Genomic DNA, 12,330 nt, shown 5'->3' with positions numbered 1-12,330 from the left:
AAACAGTGGAGCGCTGCTGCCTCATTAATATGCATGATGAAAGCAAAAGTATCATCCAGCAAAATATCGCGATATATCAGAAAATCGATATATTGTCACAGTCCTACTGCCAAGTCCATTTTCTTCAGCTTTACCCAAATCTAAAAGCTTACAGCTTATAGGTCAGTGTAACACCTCAAAACCTACAAAACTAATTTCAATGATTCTTTTTCTTTGTGTTTTTGTCGCGTTGTAGTCACTTTTTTGACATTTCTTTTCATTGCTTTTTTGTCACTTTGTTGCCATTTTTCTGTTGCTTTTTTGTCACATTTTTGTCACTTTTTGCTGTATTTTCACCCTTGTTTTCATCTCATTTTTGTCACTATTATGTTGTTTGTTTTTTCCAGAAGCTTTTAGATTCAGAAGCCAAACTGGAGAAAATGTGCTCGGTTCAGGTAGGGGTTATTAACAGGCATTCGATCTCTGATTTGTGTAAAGTTATTTCTCAAAATCATCTTGATGGCCAGAGCCTATATACTGGAGGGTCGGATTTGGCCTCCTTAAATCTCATGTTTGGCTGCCTTCCGTCTCCATGGAAACAAACTGGAGACGTCCCACTCCCAGCAAAGTAACAAGTCAGGTCTGAGAGGAGGTGACAGGTTTGTTTGGTCATTCCTTTGGTGTCTTTCAATAGTAAAAACATCTGTAACAAAATAAATGCTTGTATCTTATTCTAAGTCTGAGGTCTTTGAGTTGTTCACGCCCCGAGCTCCACTTCACTCCTCCTCAGTATGTTTTGGCATTGTACCTGTGTGGCGGTGGTGGCGGTCTGCAGAAGCCGCTGCTCCTCCCACAGGCAGCGGGCCACGATACGGGCGATCTCCATGGGCTTCTCCAGGTACTTGCTCTGCAGGTGCTGCTTGATGCGGCGCAGGTTGTGCTGGTACAGGACGTTGTTCTCCTGCAGGAAGCGGCTGTACTGCTGGTCTATCTCCCCCAGAAGGTTGTGGAAGACCAGAGTGGCGTGGGACTCTTTGTTCGCAGCGTATGCCCTGGAAAAACCACAGCGATCGATCTGTTTATCTACTGCATATTTTATGAACATGAACAGTTTCCAAAGAGCTGCACAGACCAAGAACATGAAAACAAAACGAGACAAGAATTGAATTAAAAGCAATTAAAAGCAAAGTTAGCCTCCGCCTTAACCGAGCACATTTTCTACAGTTTGACTTTACCAAAATCTAAAAGCTTCTTGAAAGAAAGTCAAAATAGCGTCAAAAACTAGACGTAAACGAGGATTAAAACGCAGCAAAAAAAGCATCAAAAGTGTGACAAAAACGCAACAAAAGGGGCAACAAAAAAGTGATGATTAAGCAACACAACGGTTATATAAGTGTGACAAAAAGGAAGCAAGGAATACTGAGTACTGTAGGCTAATCGAGCGGCAGAAAGAAAGTTTGGAGTGAGCGAGAAACTTGCGAGGGACTGGCGAGGTTACTCTTATCGTAGTGTAGAAAAGAAAAAAAGCTAATCGTGGGCTAAAAGTTCGATGGCCACAGTTAGAGGATCGAGTTCACAAATGAGAGCTTGAAAAACGTGCTGCCGGGAGAGGCTTGTAAACGGTGCAGTTACGCCTCTGTGCTCAGGTCGTTGCCATGGCAACTGTTCAGAAGTGAAACAGAGGATGAAGATTTTAATGGATTTAGTGATTTGGAGTGAGATCGAGGATGTTCTTTATGTGTGATGTTCTGTTTATGTGACATTAACAAACCAGACACGTATTTAGTTTATTGTTTATGCTTCATGTAGCTAAACATCAATGTGTAACGTTAGCATACCGTACGCCGGCCTATTCAACCTGTTGACCTTTTCGTCATTAGGCAATATTTGGCTAGTGCATCTTATACTTAAAAGAGGTTTTTAATCTCAATCTCCTGGTAAAGGTTACTCTGATACAGGTTAAATTTAAAAAACGCGACAAAACAGTTGACAAAAAAAGTGACAAAAAAAACACAAAAAATACGACAACTAATTTTGACATCGCAATGAAAAATCTTATATCAGTTTTGCAGGTCTTAGCTTTCAAATGAGCCGCTACCCTGGCCTGTAGGCTGTAAACTTTTGAGTCCAGAAGCTTTAAGATTTGGGTAAAGCTGAACTGGAGAAAATGGGCTCGGTTAAGGTAGGGGTTAAAGGAACAGGGCTCCATTTATACACACTGAGATATGTTCTTGCCTGAGCTTAGACGAGTTGATGCGTAACTGTCTGGTCTTTGTGCGTACCCTCAGTCACGCAAAAAGACCAAAGATGTTGTTAGCATTTGGCCTCTCCCATTGTGTTCCTATAGCTCCAAATGGGGGTGAAGTTGGGCACGCACAAAGACTAGACAGGTACGTATCAACTCGTCTAATCTCAGGTAAGAACATATCTCAGTATGTAAAAACAGTGGCCTGCTCCTGTTACAATAAGCAAGTGGAGGCCAGATGAGCCCAAAACATTTCCAGTTTAAACTCTTATACTCAGTCCGTACCAGTCCTGGCTCTCGATCCAGGGCGCGAGGAACTGCCTGAGCTCCATGGGGAAGCTGTCGCTGTACAGGTGATAAAGCTGCTCCAGGTACCGCGTCTCCAACTGCTGCAACTGGTTCCACTGCGCCATGGCCTCTCACCTGCGCACACACTGGAGAAGCAATGGTTTTGAGTGAGGGCTGCACAATGTATCACCAAATGCACACAATACAAAGCAACGATATGTTACAAAATCACATAACAAAAACTGCATGGTAACCTAAATATGTGCAACTGTTCAGCTTTGGCCATGTTTAATCTTTCAGCCTAGTTTTGGTCTTGATTTAGTGTTTATTAAGTCTTATTATGACAAAATCTGGTGGAAAAAAAATGGCTTAGGAGTTTCATTTAAATATGATGGAAAGTACTTGTTCACTAAAATAGGGTTTAGTAGAATAGAATATTAATAATGTTCAAGATTACATTATTTCTTCCATCCAGCAGCCCTAGCTTGAGCTGTGATTCTTCCCAGATCTGATGCAAACATTTGAGTATTTTTGGTGTTTGCGTAACATCTCCACGCGGTTAATCAACTGCCAAAGCACAGTTCTTCCTGTCCTGTTACAAAACTCAAGAAACAATCACGAAACAACACGTGTGACACTGCGGCTGGCTCGAAGATAAAGAAAAGTCTCCCAGAATATTGATGACACATTTACTTCCTGTTTCACTGGAAAGTGTCTCTGCAGAGAGATATAGGTCGATACTTGATCTTCGGTCTGGGCTTTACATAACCTCAGAGAATGCGGGCAAAACCTCCGGTGGTGCTAATGCTAGACAATGCAGTTGGTTAAATCAGTGGCGCTTTTCGTTTCCGAGCTCCACCTTATAAAATACAAAGCTTTCCAACTACCACTAGGACTAGACCAAGGAGGCGTGAAATAGACCTAAACCAGGGCTTATTTTGCACCTAATAAAAGTAAACAAAGCTGAATTGCAAAGGGAAACATTGGTTTAAATGATGCTTTAGTGTTGTATGTCTTATGTTGATACCTTGACCAATATATCGGGCTGATATTTTGGGATTTTACAATATCGACTATCGGCCGATCTAGTGCTGATAAAAGCTGATATCTCCGGGACTGAAAGTGATAGAGATTTCCCAATTTGAGTCCTCCCACAAGGGGGGAACAGAGAAACATTGCGATGAAAATTGGTTAGCTACAAGTTTGACTAAAGTTAGTCAGTTTCACTAAATCTCAGTCAATATGTACTCATTTTGAAGCACCTAACCTGGATAATTTAATCGCTGTGCTAGTTTTAATCTCTATAATCGTATTTTTGATCGCTGTGCAAAATGCCATGGCTAGCAACAGCATGCTAACGCTAACGGCAACTAATCAAAGCTAGGACCGAAACTAAAGTAATAAAACAAAATCGGCCAAGTATTTATGTTTTTACAGGATTATAGACCAGGCATTTGTAAATATCGGTCAAAAATATCGGCCGAGCATATCGCCATCGGCCTTAGAATAATTCATATCTAGATATTACTAAGTCGGAAAGCAATAATTCTGCTTCAATAAAACCTTTCCAGTACGTTACTACAGTTTATACACTTTTCAGATCTTGATTATAATGATTAATGAAACCATTTGGACACAGCATGAAAGAAGATAAAAACTGAACTGTATTTTGTCTGTTTTAGGAAAAGAAACGTGTAAATCTAAGTCAAATGGTCGATGACTTTGTATTGTATAATGAGCAGCCCTATTTGCAAAACAACAATCGTGCTACTATCAAATATCGAGCTATATAACATCCTTTTGTGTCATAATATAGGTCATTTCCCTTCAGGGCTGCAGACTGTACAATTATCCAGACAGGGAAGTATCGACTGTTCGGTGAAAACACGTAAAATTATACCAACCAAGTCTTTTGTTACACGCTTAGAAAGCATCAATGGCCAGTTACATAATAAAACATACGAGAGGTTTAGAAGAACTGGCTTTATTTAGTACAAAAATGCTGTATTTACTGTAACCTGCAAACGAACAGTCAAAAAAATGTGACTGTAAGGCTACACAATCAAACTGGATCCTAAATGAAAGTTCAGTTTTCTCTCAAATGATGCTCCTGAATGTTATCTGCTACACTTCACTACCAGGCAAAAAGATAACTGAATTGTATATGAATGGGAAGTAGGGCTTGTAGATGAGATGAGTCAAATATGTGGTTGACAAGAAACTAGAAGTTGCTTTCAGTTTCCAGAAACCAACTGTGAATACTGGGTAAAGATAAGGAACTTTTAAATGTGAATCAGATAAAATTTGAACAATAACGAGACGTCCCAGCTCTTTTGGTCAAACTGCAGCATAGTATTACCGTAACATCAACATTTGCAACACTGTTCATTCACTACTGAGCCTTGGTAAGTTATTCTTAGTCCACACCAGCCGGGGACCAGGCCACACTTTTTTCAATGAGGGCCGGTGGTCAACGCGTTAAAATAATCGACTGGGTATTTAACGACCTTAACCAAGCGCATTTTCTTACCCAAATCTACAAGGTTGCAGCCTATAGGCCAGAGTAAAGCCTCATTTGAAAGCTAAGACCTACAAAACTAATCTAAATGCATAATTTCCCACGCGATATTGCTGCCTTGTCGTCCCTTTGATATGTTTTTTGTCGTTGCTTTCATCTTCGTTTTAGTCACATTCTTGCCACTTTGTCATTGCTCTGTCATCACTTTCTTTATCATGTTTTTGTTGTTCTTTTGTTTCGCTTTCATCCTTGTTTTCATCTGTATTTTTCAAGAAGCTTTAATTGGGTAATGCCAAACAGGAGAGAGTGTGCTCGGTTCGGGTGGGAGGTCAAGAGAGGTTTAAACTGTTCCCTACGCCTTTAGGCTTGGAACTACAATGCAAGATCTTTTTATTTTATTTATTTGACTTTTATCTAACCAGGAAAGTCCCACTGAGATAAAGAAACTCTTTTCAGGGGAGTCCTGGCCCCAGAGTGGAACCTATTGTACATGTGTTAGTGGTTAATGGGGAAACAGGAGAGTACTTGGAGGAAACCTACACAGACACGGGGAGAACATGCAAACTCCACACTGTGGGTTACTTTTAAGTGTTTTAATTGTGTGGAATTCTTAAAATTGCAATAAAAACTACAATCTCTGAAAGGGCTGTGTTCCGTTAAAGCAGTTCTAAGTAACTTGTTAACCTTAATAAATCCTTTCTATAGTATGTGGGGATAATACAAGTGTTGATGGGATGATTGGGGGGGTCTTCCATCTCCCCCTGATGTCTCTGGCCAGAAAACCACAACTGCAACTTCCCTGCCTTCGGGTAGGAGGTAAAGAATAGAATCACTAAGAAGAAGCTAACAGGCTAACGGGCAAAGCTAACTGTGGGCTAGCACCACTTAAACAGTATTTACAGCATAGTTTGCGTGAAAAAAATTGATCTTGGATGTACAATATCCGTCTCTCTCTTGGTCTTTTCTGTCAGCGTAGTATTTACTCTCACAGACAATTAATGGGTAAAAAAACACAACATGCTACGACACCTGCAGTGGCGCTTATGGCCTCTAGGGGCATGAGTTACTTAGTTCTGCTTTAAACAATATCAGTATGGAATTGGGAAGAAAGTTAAGGTACTAATGGTGTGGTAAAAACTAAAAGTATCAAAAGCAGATACCGAGACGTATCGTAAAAAAAAAAACATAGCTAAAGTACCAGTATCGGGGGGGGAAAACAGTACACGGCCCTAAACTGATGGCTGCATTTGGCTTCCAGGCCGCAATTTGGGCACCCCTGGCCTAAGGACACAAAGACAACATCTTGCCCTACTGAGCAGTCCTAAAGAAACATTGTGCAGTATTTTGTGCCACTGAAGCTTAAGTTGTTCAAAGTGTATCCAGAATTGGAGAAGCAGAGGGGCAGGATGACAGGCTAAACCAAGCATCACTGTAATCTAAACATTTACTTTGCGGCACATTTCAAGGTACAACAAAGGCCATAACTGTATTAAACTTTCCAAAGCTTTAATGGAAACTCCAACTCCTCAGTAAAAATGTCATGAAGATGTAATTATTCACAATATAAAAGGCTAAATTTGTTATCAAAACGTCTCCTCATCTTGTCAGCCTATATTCTCTTAACTTCAAGAGTTAACATATGACGTACTTTTAACTGTACAATAACAACAACATCTTTCTCAGCTCCTTGAAAAGAACATTACATGAGCTAAATAAAAGTAGCTTTCGCGTGACCCCGAAAAAGGCACCGGTTCCTGTTTCGTTGAAAAAGGTGCCAAACGTATCTTCCAACTCCGCACGTGAGAAGAGCCAGAGACGACCAAAAAGTGCTTAGTCATGAAACGAAACAAACATCTGGGTTGGGTTTGTACTCGTGCAAGCTGACATTGTGTGCTAATTCATTCATTCCATTCATAGTACATTCATTTATGTCGTACTCGTATTTCCCATGTTACTCAACAATAAATAACATCTCGGTTTTTGTAATAAAAAGTACCGGTAGGTTTGTTTACTAAGACGACCAAATACATACATTGATGTTGAATTGAATCTATAATATACATAATGAGCACAGACTAATTTCCAAACTAAATAAAGATGAGCAAATTTAATCGAAGATAATGTTGTATAATTGATGTATTACTATGGGAAATCCACTTAACCGGGAAGTCAGGCGTCCCGTGGGATAGTGACCTCCCATCCCTACAGCTGTGCCGCTATTGTTGTTACACTCGGAAATCTGACACCAGTGAAAGCACCATCAATACATATCATCATCAACATCTGTCGACATCACGGCTCAGACACTATTAGGGTTGTTCTGATGCCATTTCTGGTATCGGTATTGACTGCGCCGTGGCCACTGAAGATTATGTACTGGCTCTTCAAGAACTAAAACTATAATCATCACTAGGGCTGGGACGAGACACTTTTGTCCCGATACTCAAGGGCCGAGCCGATGCGTATATCGATACAATAAGTAATTATGATAAGTTATGTTAAATGTGTTAAAATAAAACAGTCGTGTGTCCAAAGTTTATGAACAAAATGCTATTTGACATTTATTGGTGTTAAGATTGAAAAGTGCATTAAAGGGATATTTCAGGATTTTTGACATAGGGCCTCATTTCCTAGTTATCCTTCCAAACGTTGCCATATCTGATTTGTAGAAAGCTCCTTTGTGAATTCCACGTAGTAATGCCGGCCGCAGGTAAACAAACTACTGTAGATCCAGTAACCTAGGAGATCAATCCGCCGCTGTGTAGCTACAACCAGGAAGCTGATGCTGCTCAAATATAAGTTTTTTTAAATGCAAAATGGTTGTATTTCAAAAAATATTCAGTCAACACAGACATTTATATGGGTAGTCTGGTGTTATTCGTGATTTGCCTCAGGTGCACTGTGCTTGAGTCAGACTGTTTTTTATGCAGGCTACAAGTTACAACATTTGCTAACCTAGCACTAGCCTAGCGCCACTAAGCTCTTCAAATATAAGGACTGCATGAATTAAAAATATATAACACTAGGAAATGAGGCCCTATGTAAAAAATCCTGAAATATCCCTTTAAGACGAAATGTAACAAAGTGCGGTTACTGGAAAACCTGCCAGATAAAAATGCCTCTAAACACAAGTACTGAAAGTATTTGATATTTGATAAAGTATTGATATTTGGTATTGCAGCAAAAAGCATTGTAATCTGATATTTTTCCCCAGCCCTAATATAATCACAGAGACCACTTTTAACAAGCTACGCTGTTCTTTCAGTCACAGCTGCCCTGAGCCCAAGTATTGGTGTTGCATCCAATTGGAAAAAATACTATCTTAAAGGCACACTGCGAAACATTTCCGTTTATAGTTTGTCCAGCAATACAACACTGATGAAGAGCTCGACACAGAACATGCTATTTTGCAGCTTCCTTTAGTCCACATCGCCTTGGAAACGAGCTGGAGACGTCCCGCTCCCAGGAAAGTCACAAGTCTTTGGAGCGATAAACAAAGACACATGTTTGTTTGGTCATTTTTGATAGAAGCTTGTATTTTATTCTGTTTATCAGGTGAAATGTGTGGATGTAAGGTCGGACTGCTAGATTATTCCAACAAGTTAAGCATAATCGAAATCCTGATTATTCAAACTATTATGTTTTTGTGAAACAGTATTCATCATTAAGTGGAATAAAAACATTATTGGTAGTTAAGAAAATAGTACTGTGCAAAATACTACACCAAACATTCACCATGGATCACCTGTGAAGACAAGCTGGACCTGCTTTATAATAGAACAGCAAAGACTTGAGTCATATCAATTATCTTTCTTTCGATCTGTTTTGAAATGGCTCGGTAAAATAATACTGTAATTGCGATATACAACACAGGTATCAAAGATTGCATTTTTTCCCCCTTCATATTACACCGTCCTATTTTGAATTGTCTTGCGCTCATGAAGTTACGCATTAATCTTCCTAAAGTTACGCATTAATCTTCCTGGCCCTGAGTAAAACAGCCACTCCTGACAGGTGTGCTTTGTGCTGGGAGTCACATGGTTTGGGCTTACAGTAAAAAGCTGGAAGGATGTTTCCTACTAGCAAAACTACTTCCTTCACAGCCACAATCACAAAGCATTCCTGGAAATGTCATTCTCAAAACAACAGAGGCAGATAATGTGACCATGTACTGACCCAACTCTCATTTGTAAGTGACACCATAGTTCAGTCATGTTTAGTTACAGTTCCGTAAAGGGACACTAGACACGGTATGTCATTTACTTCTAGGAATAGAAATGACAACAGAAATTGCTAAGATTCTGTAAGAAAATGCTACTTTTTTTTAGCTTTGATGTTGCACTGGCAGAAAGAAAGTAAAAAATAAACAAATCTACCGGTAGTTTAGACATTTTAAAGCAGTACTAACTAACTTGTTTATCTTAATAAATCCTTTTCGTAGTCCCTCTGGGGGTAAAACAAATGTTGATGAGATGACTGGGGGGGTCTTTCATCTGCTCCTGGTGTCTCTGGCCAGAAAACCACAATTGCAGCTTTCCAGCACCGGGTCGGAGTCACCAATACACAAGAAGCTAACAGGCTAACGGGCAAAGCTAACTGCGGGCTAGCGCCACTTAAACAGTATATACAGCCAAGTTTGAGTAAAAAAAAAGTATCTACATTGTGTAATTGGATGTACAATATCCCTCTCTCCCTTTGTCTTTTCTGTCAGCGTAGTATTTACTCTCACGGACAATTAATGAGTAAAAAATCGCGACATGCTACGACACCTGCAGAGGCGCTTATGGTCTTTAGGGGCAAGAGTTACTTAGTACTGCTTTAATTATAGTTTTCACAATGTTGTATTGTATGTTAGTTATGTCTAAAATGGCCAAATACACAGCTCTCAATTGTGTTTTCTGCAATAGTCATTCAATCAAAAGTACAGTTTGCTAGCTTTACCATGTAATGTCACTTTAGTATCTTCAGAACAATCCAATATCTTTTGCCAACTACTACAAAAACAAACAAGTAGGCTTAGTGTGAGCATATGCCTTCAATGAATGAACTATAACGCTGCATCTTGCTCAGTGAATGAATACTAAGGTGACTAGAAAATAAGCCAACTTGTTTTTTGGACGAATTGCTTTTCAATTTTGGACATAGTGGTAAAACATGCAGGTCGCCATTGATTCCCTCCATGATTTCATTGTCATTCCCTTTTTCTATTTTGCACTAGAGACAGTGGTGAACAAACTGCAGCCACTTCTTCTTGTGGTTAAATGCTCAGTCAGGAGGATCATCTGCTATTTTAGACTTTACTCATTTACATTTCTGAGTGTTTCCCTTATGCTTGTGCTTTTGTCTCATGTAAAGCACTTTGTGACTATGTCTGTGAAAGGCGCTATATAAATAAAGATCTTCTTCTTCTTCTTTAGTCATGCAATAATGTTATGTGTTTTTTCTTGTTTAGACGCAACTTACACCAAGTTGTTTTGACAAAATTTAGTCCAATTTTGGTGTTTTCTTAGACCTGGTTTTGTCCTGATTTTGATCAAGTTTGGCTTCACCCAAATCTAAAGGCTTCTTGAAAAAAGTGGCAATATAGAGACAAAAACAAGGATGAAAGTGACAAAAAAGCAACAAAAGAGTGACGAAAACGTGATTAAAAAGTGATGTGAAAGTAAACAAAAAAAAGAGCAACAAATATGTGTCGGAAAAGCCAAAAAAAAAAGGTAATACTTTATTTTACACTACCCTGGACACACTGTACCTGCAAAATTAAGTACAATCTGTAATGTGCTATGTACTCTAACCCTAAAGGTCTTATGCCTTCTTACATTCTGTACCTCCAAAGTACTAATACACATTATTCCATTGTGTATGTACTGCATAGGTACAAGTTATTACACATTGTTACAGAGCAGATGACATTGTACTAAAGTTAGATGGGCACACTGTATCAAGGTAGTGTAACAATCAGCTTTGTAGGTCTTTTAGATTTGGGTAAAGCCGAACTGGAGAAAATGTGCTCGGTTCAGGTGGTTGTTTGAATGAGTTTGAGAACCAATCCACTCAACAAAGCCTGCATCTTTTTAAATCACGTAAAGCAATTTCCTGTTGATCCACTGCTGATGGTCTGACATTACTAACATAGAATACAATAGATACTTTACAATAGATACTTTGACTAATCCTGAGTAAATTGCCTTGAAGGTAATGAGCGCGGCTTGTCCATAGTTCATCCTCTCCTCGCGCCAGGTGTCAGACATGTTGTGCGCTTCTGGAGCCTGAGAATGGATGGGCGTGACAATAAGACGCCATAAAACAATAAAATAACCTAGTTTCATAAAGATTGCGTGCGCCTGACGTTGAGACGTGCCTTTATTGACAGGTTGCGTGACACCACCAAAAAAATAAAGAGCATGTAGCGCAGGACAATGCAATGAATAGCAATGTAATTACCCAAAAAGGTGCATGTGGATTAACCATCAGCTCAGTAACTTACATAACAAAGTGGGTTCAAAATGGTCTCTACTGCATGAATAACTTATAAAGGTGCAGGCATGTGTCCACTAAAGGTTGATCTGCACGTTGAAACACAATAACAAAGCTTTAAAGGGAATGTGCAATCGATGATCAAAAGTCAAAGATGTCTCCATACCTGATACGTAGAAATTCTTTGGAAAGTTTTTTTTTTTTTTTTTGGCAAATGTAGCCCAGTGCCTGCAGTAACTCTGACAGCCAAAATATCAACTCGAGCGATACATGTAGCGCCAAGTGTCGTGACAACTTGAGTTTTGACGCGTCTTGGCAGAAAAAAACACACTTCTTCTCCGCTATGTACGTGCTTTCTACCCACCCCTCGCTCTCTTCTACAATGCAGGCTTTTTCTGGTCACACAATCTCCCAAACACTTCCATTACTGACACGTCGAGAGGCCAGTGGGGCGCTAAGAAAACCCGCGTGGCCAATGAGCGGCGTGAAACGTAGCGAAGTGGGCGGGTTTTGCAGGAAAGGTTGGTTGCGCGCGCCGTGTTTACTGCTGTCGCAACTGCGCTGTTCTCGCTGAAACGCCCTCCCTCGGCTACGGTGCCGCGGTGAACGGGTTAATGGATGCGCAGCGGAAGGGGGAGGTCCGGTTCCCGGGAACAGCCAGCCTGGAAGTCATCTGAATTACTGGCAGTAGTGACGTCAGCAGCAGTTTATTAAGGCGAGGGCTGTTCTGTTCAATATAGCTAGCTGACCCCTCCTAGACGAGAGCCCCCCCCCCCCCGGAGTGTGGCACGACTTCGCTTTGGTCACGACATGAGACATGCGG

The 12,330-nt window shown here is 40.2% G+C and overlaps 1 protein-coding gene across 2 annotated transcripts in view; it reads right to left on the bottom strand.

The window, feature by feature from the left end:
* Positions 1–11,833, bottom strand: part of stat3 (signal transducer and activator of transcription 3 (acute-phase response factor)) — a 30,129-nt gene extending 18,296 nt beyond the window's left edge. For both annotated transcript variants that reach the window (XM_079564408.1, XM_079564407.1), the window contains exons 1-3: positions 11,674–11,833; positions 2,510–2,658; positions 788–1,031 (exon numbers count right to left, since the gene is read on the bottom strand). In XM_079564408.1, the coding sequence (XP_079420534.1) occupies positions 788–1,031; positions 2,510–2,637 (372 nt within the window). In that variant the 5' untranslated portion in view covers positions 2,638–2,658; positions 11,674–11,833. The remainder of the gene's footprint in view (positions 1–787; positions 1,032–2,509; positions 2,659–11,673) is intronic.
* Between the last annotated feature and the right edge of the window lie 497 nt (positions 11,834–12,330).

Source organism: Gobius niger (assembly GCF_951799975.1).
Source record: "Gobius niger genome assembly, chromosome: 10".
NCBI lineage: Eukaryota > Metazoa > Chordata > Actinopteri > Gobiiformes > Gobiidae > Gobius > Gobius niger.
This window is presented reverse-complemented; position numbering and strand designations above follow the sequence as displayed.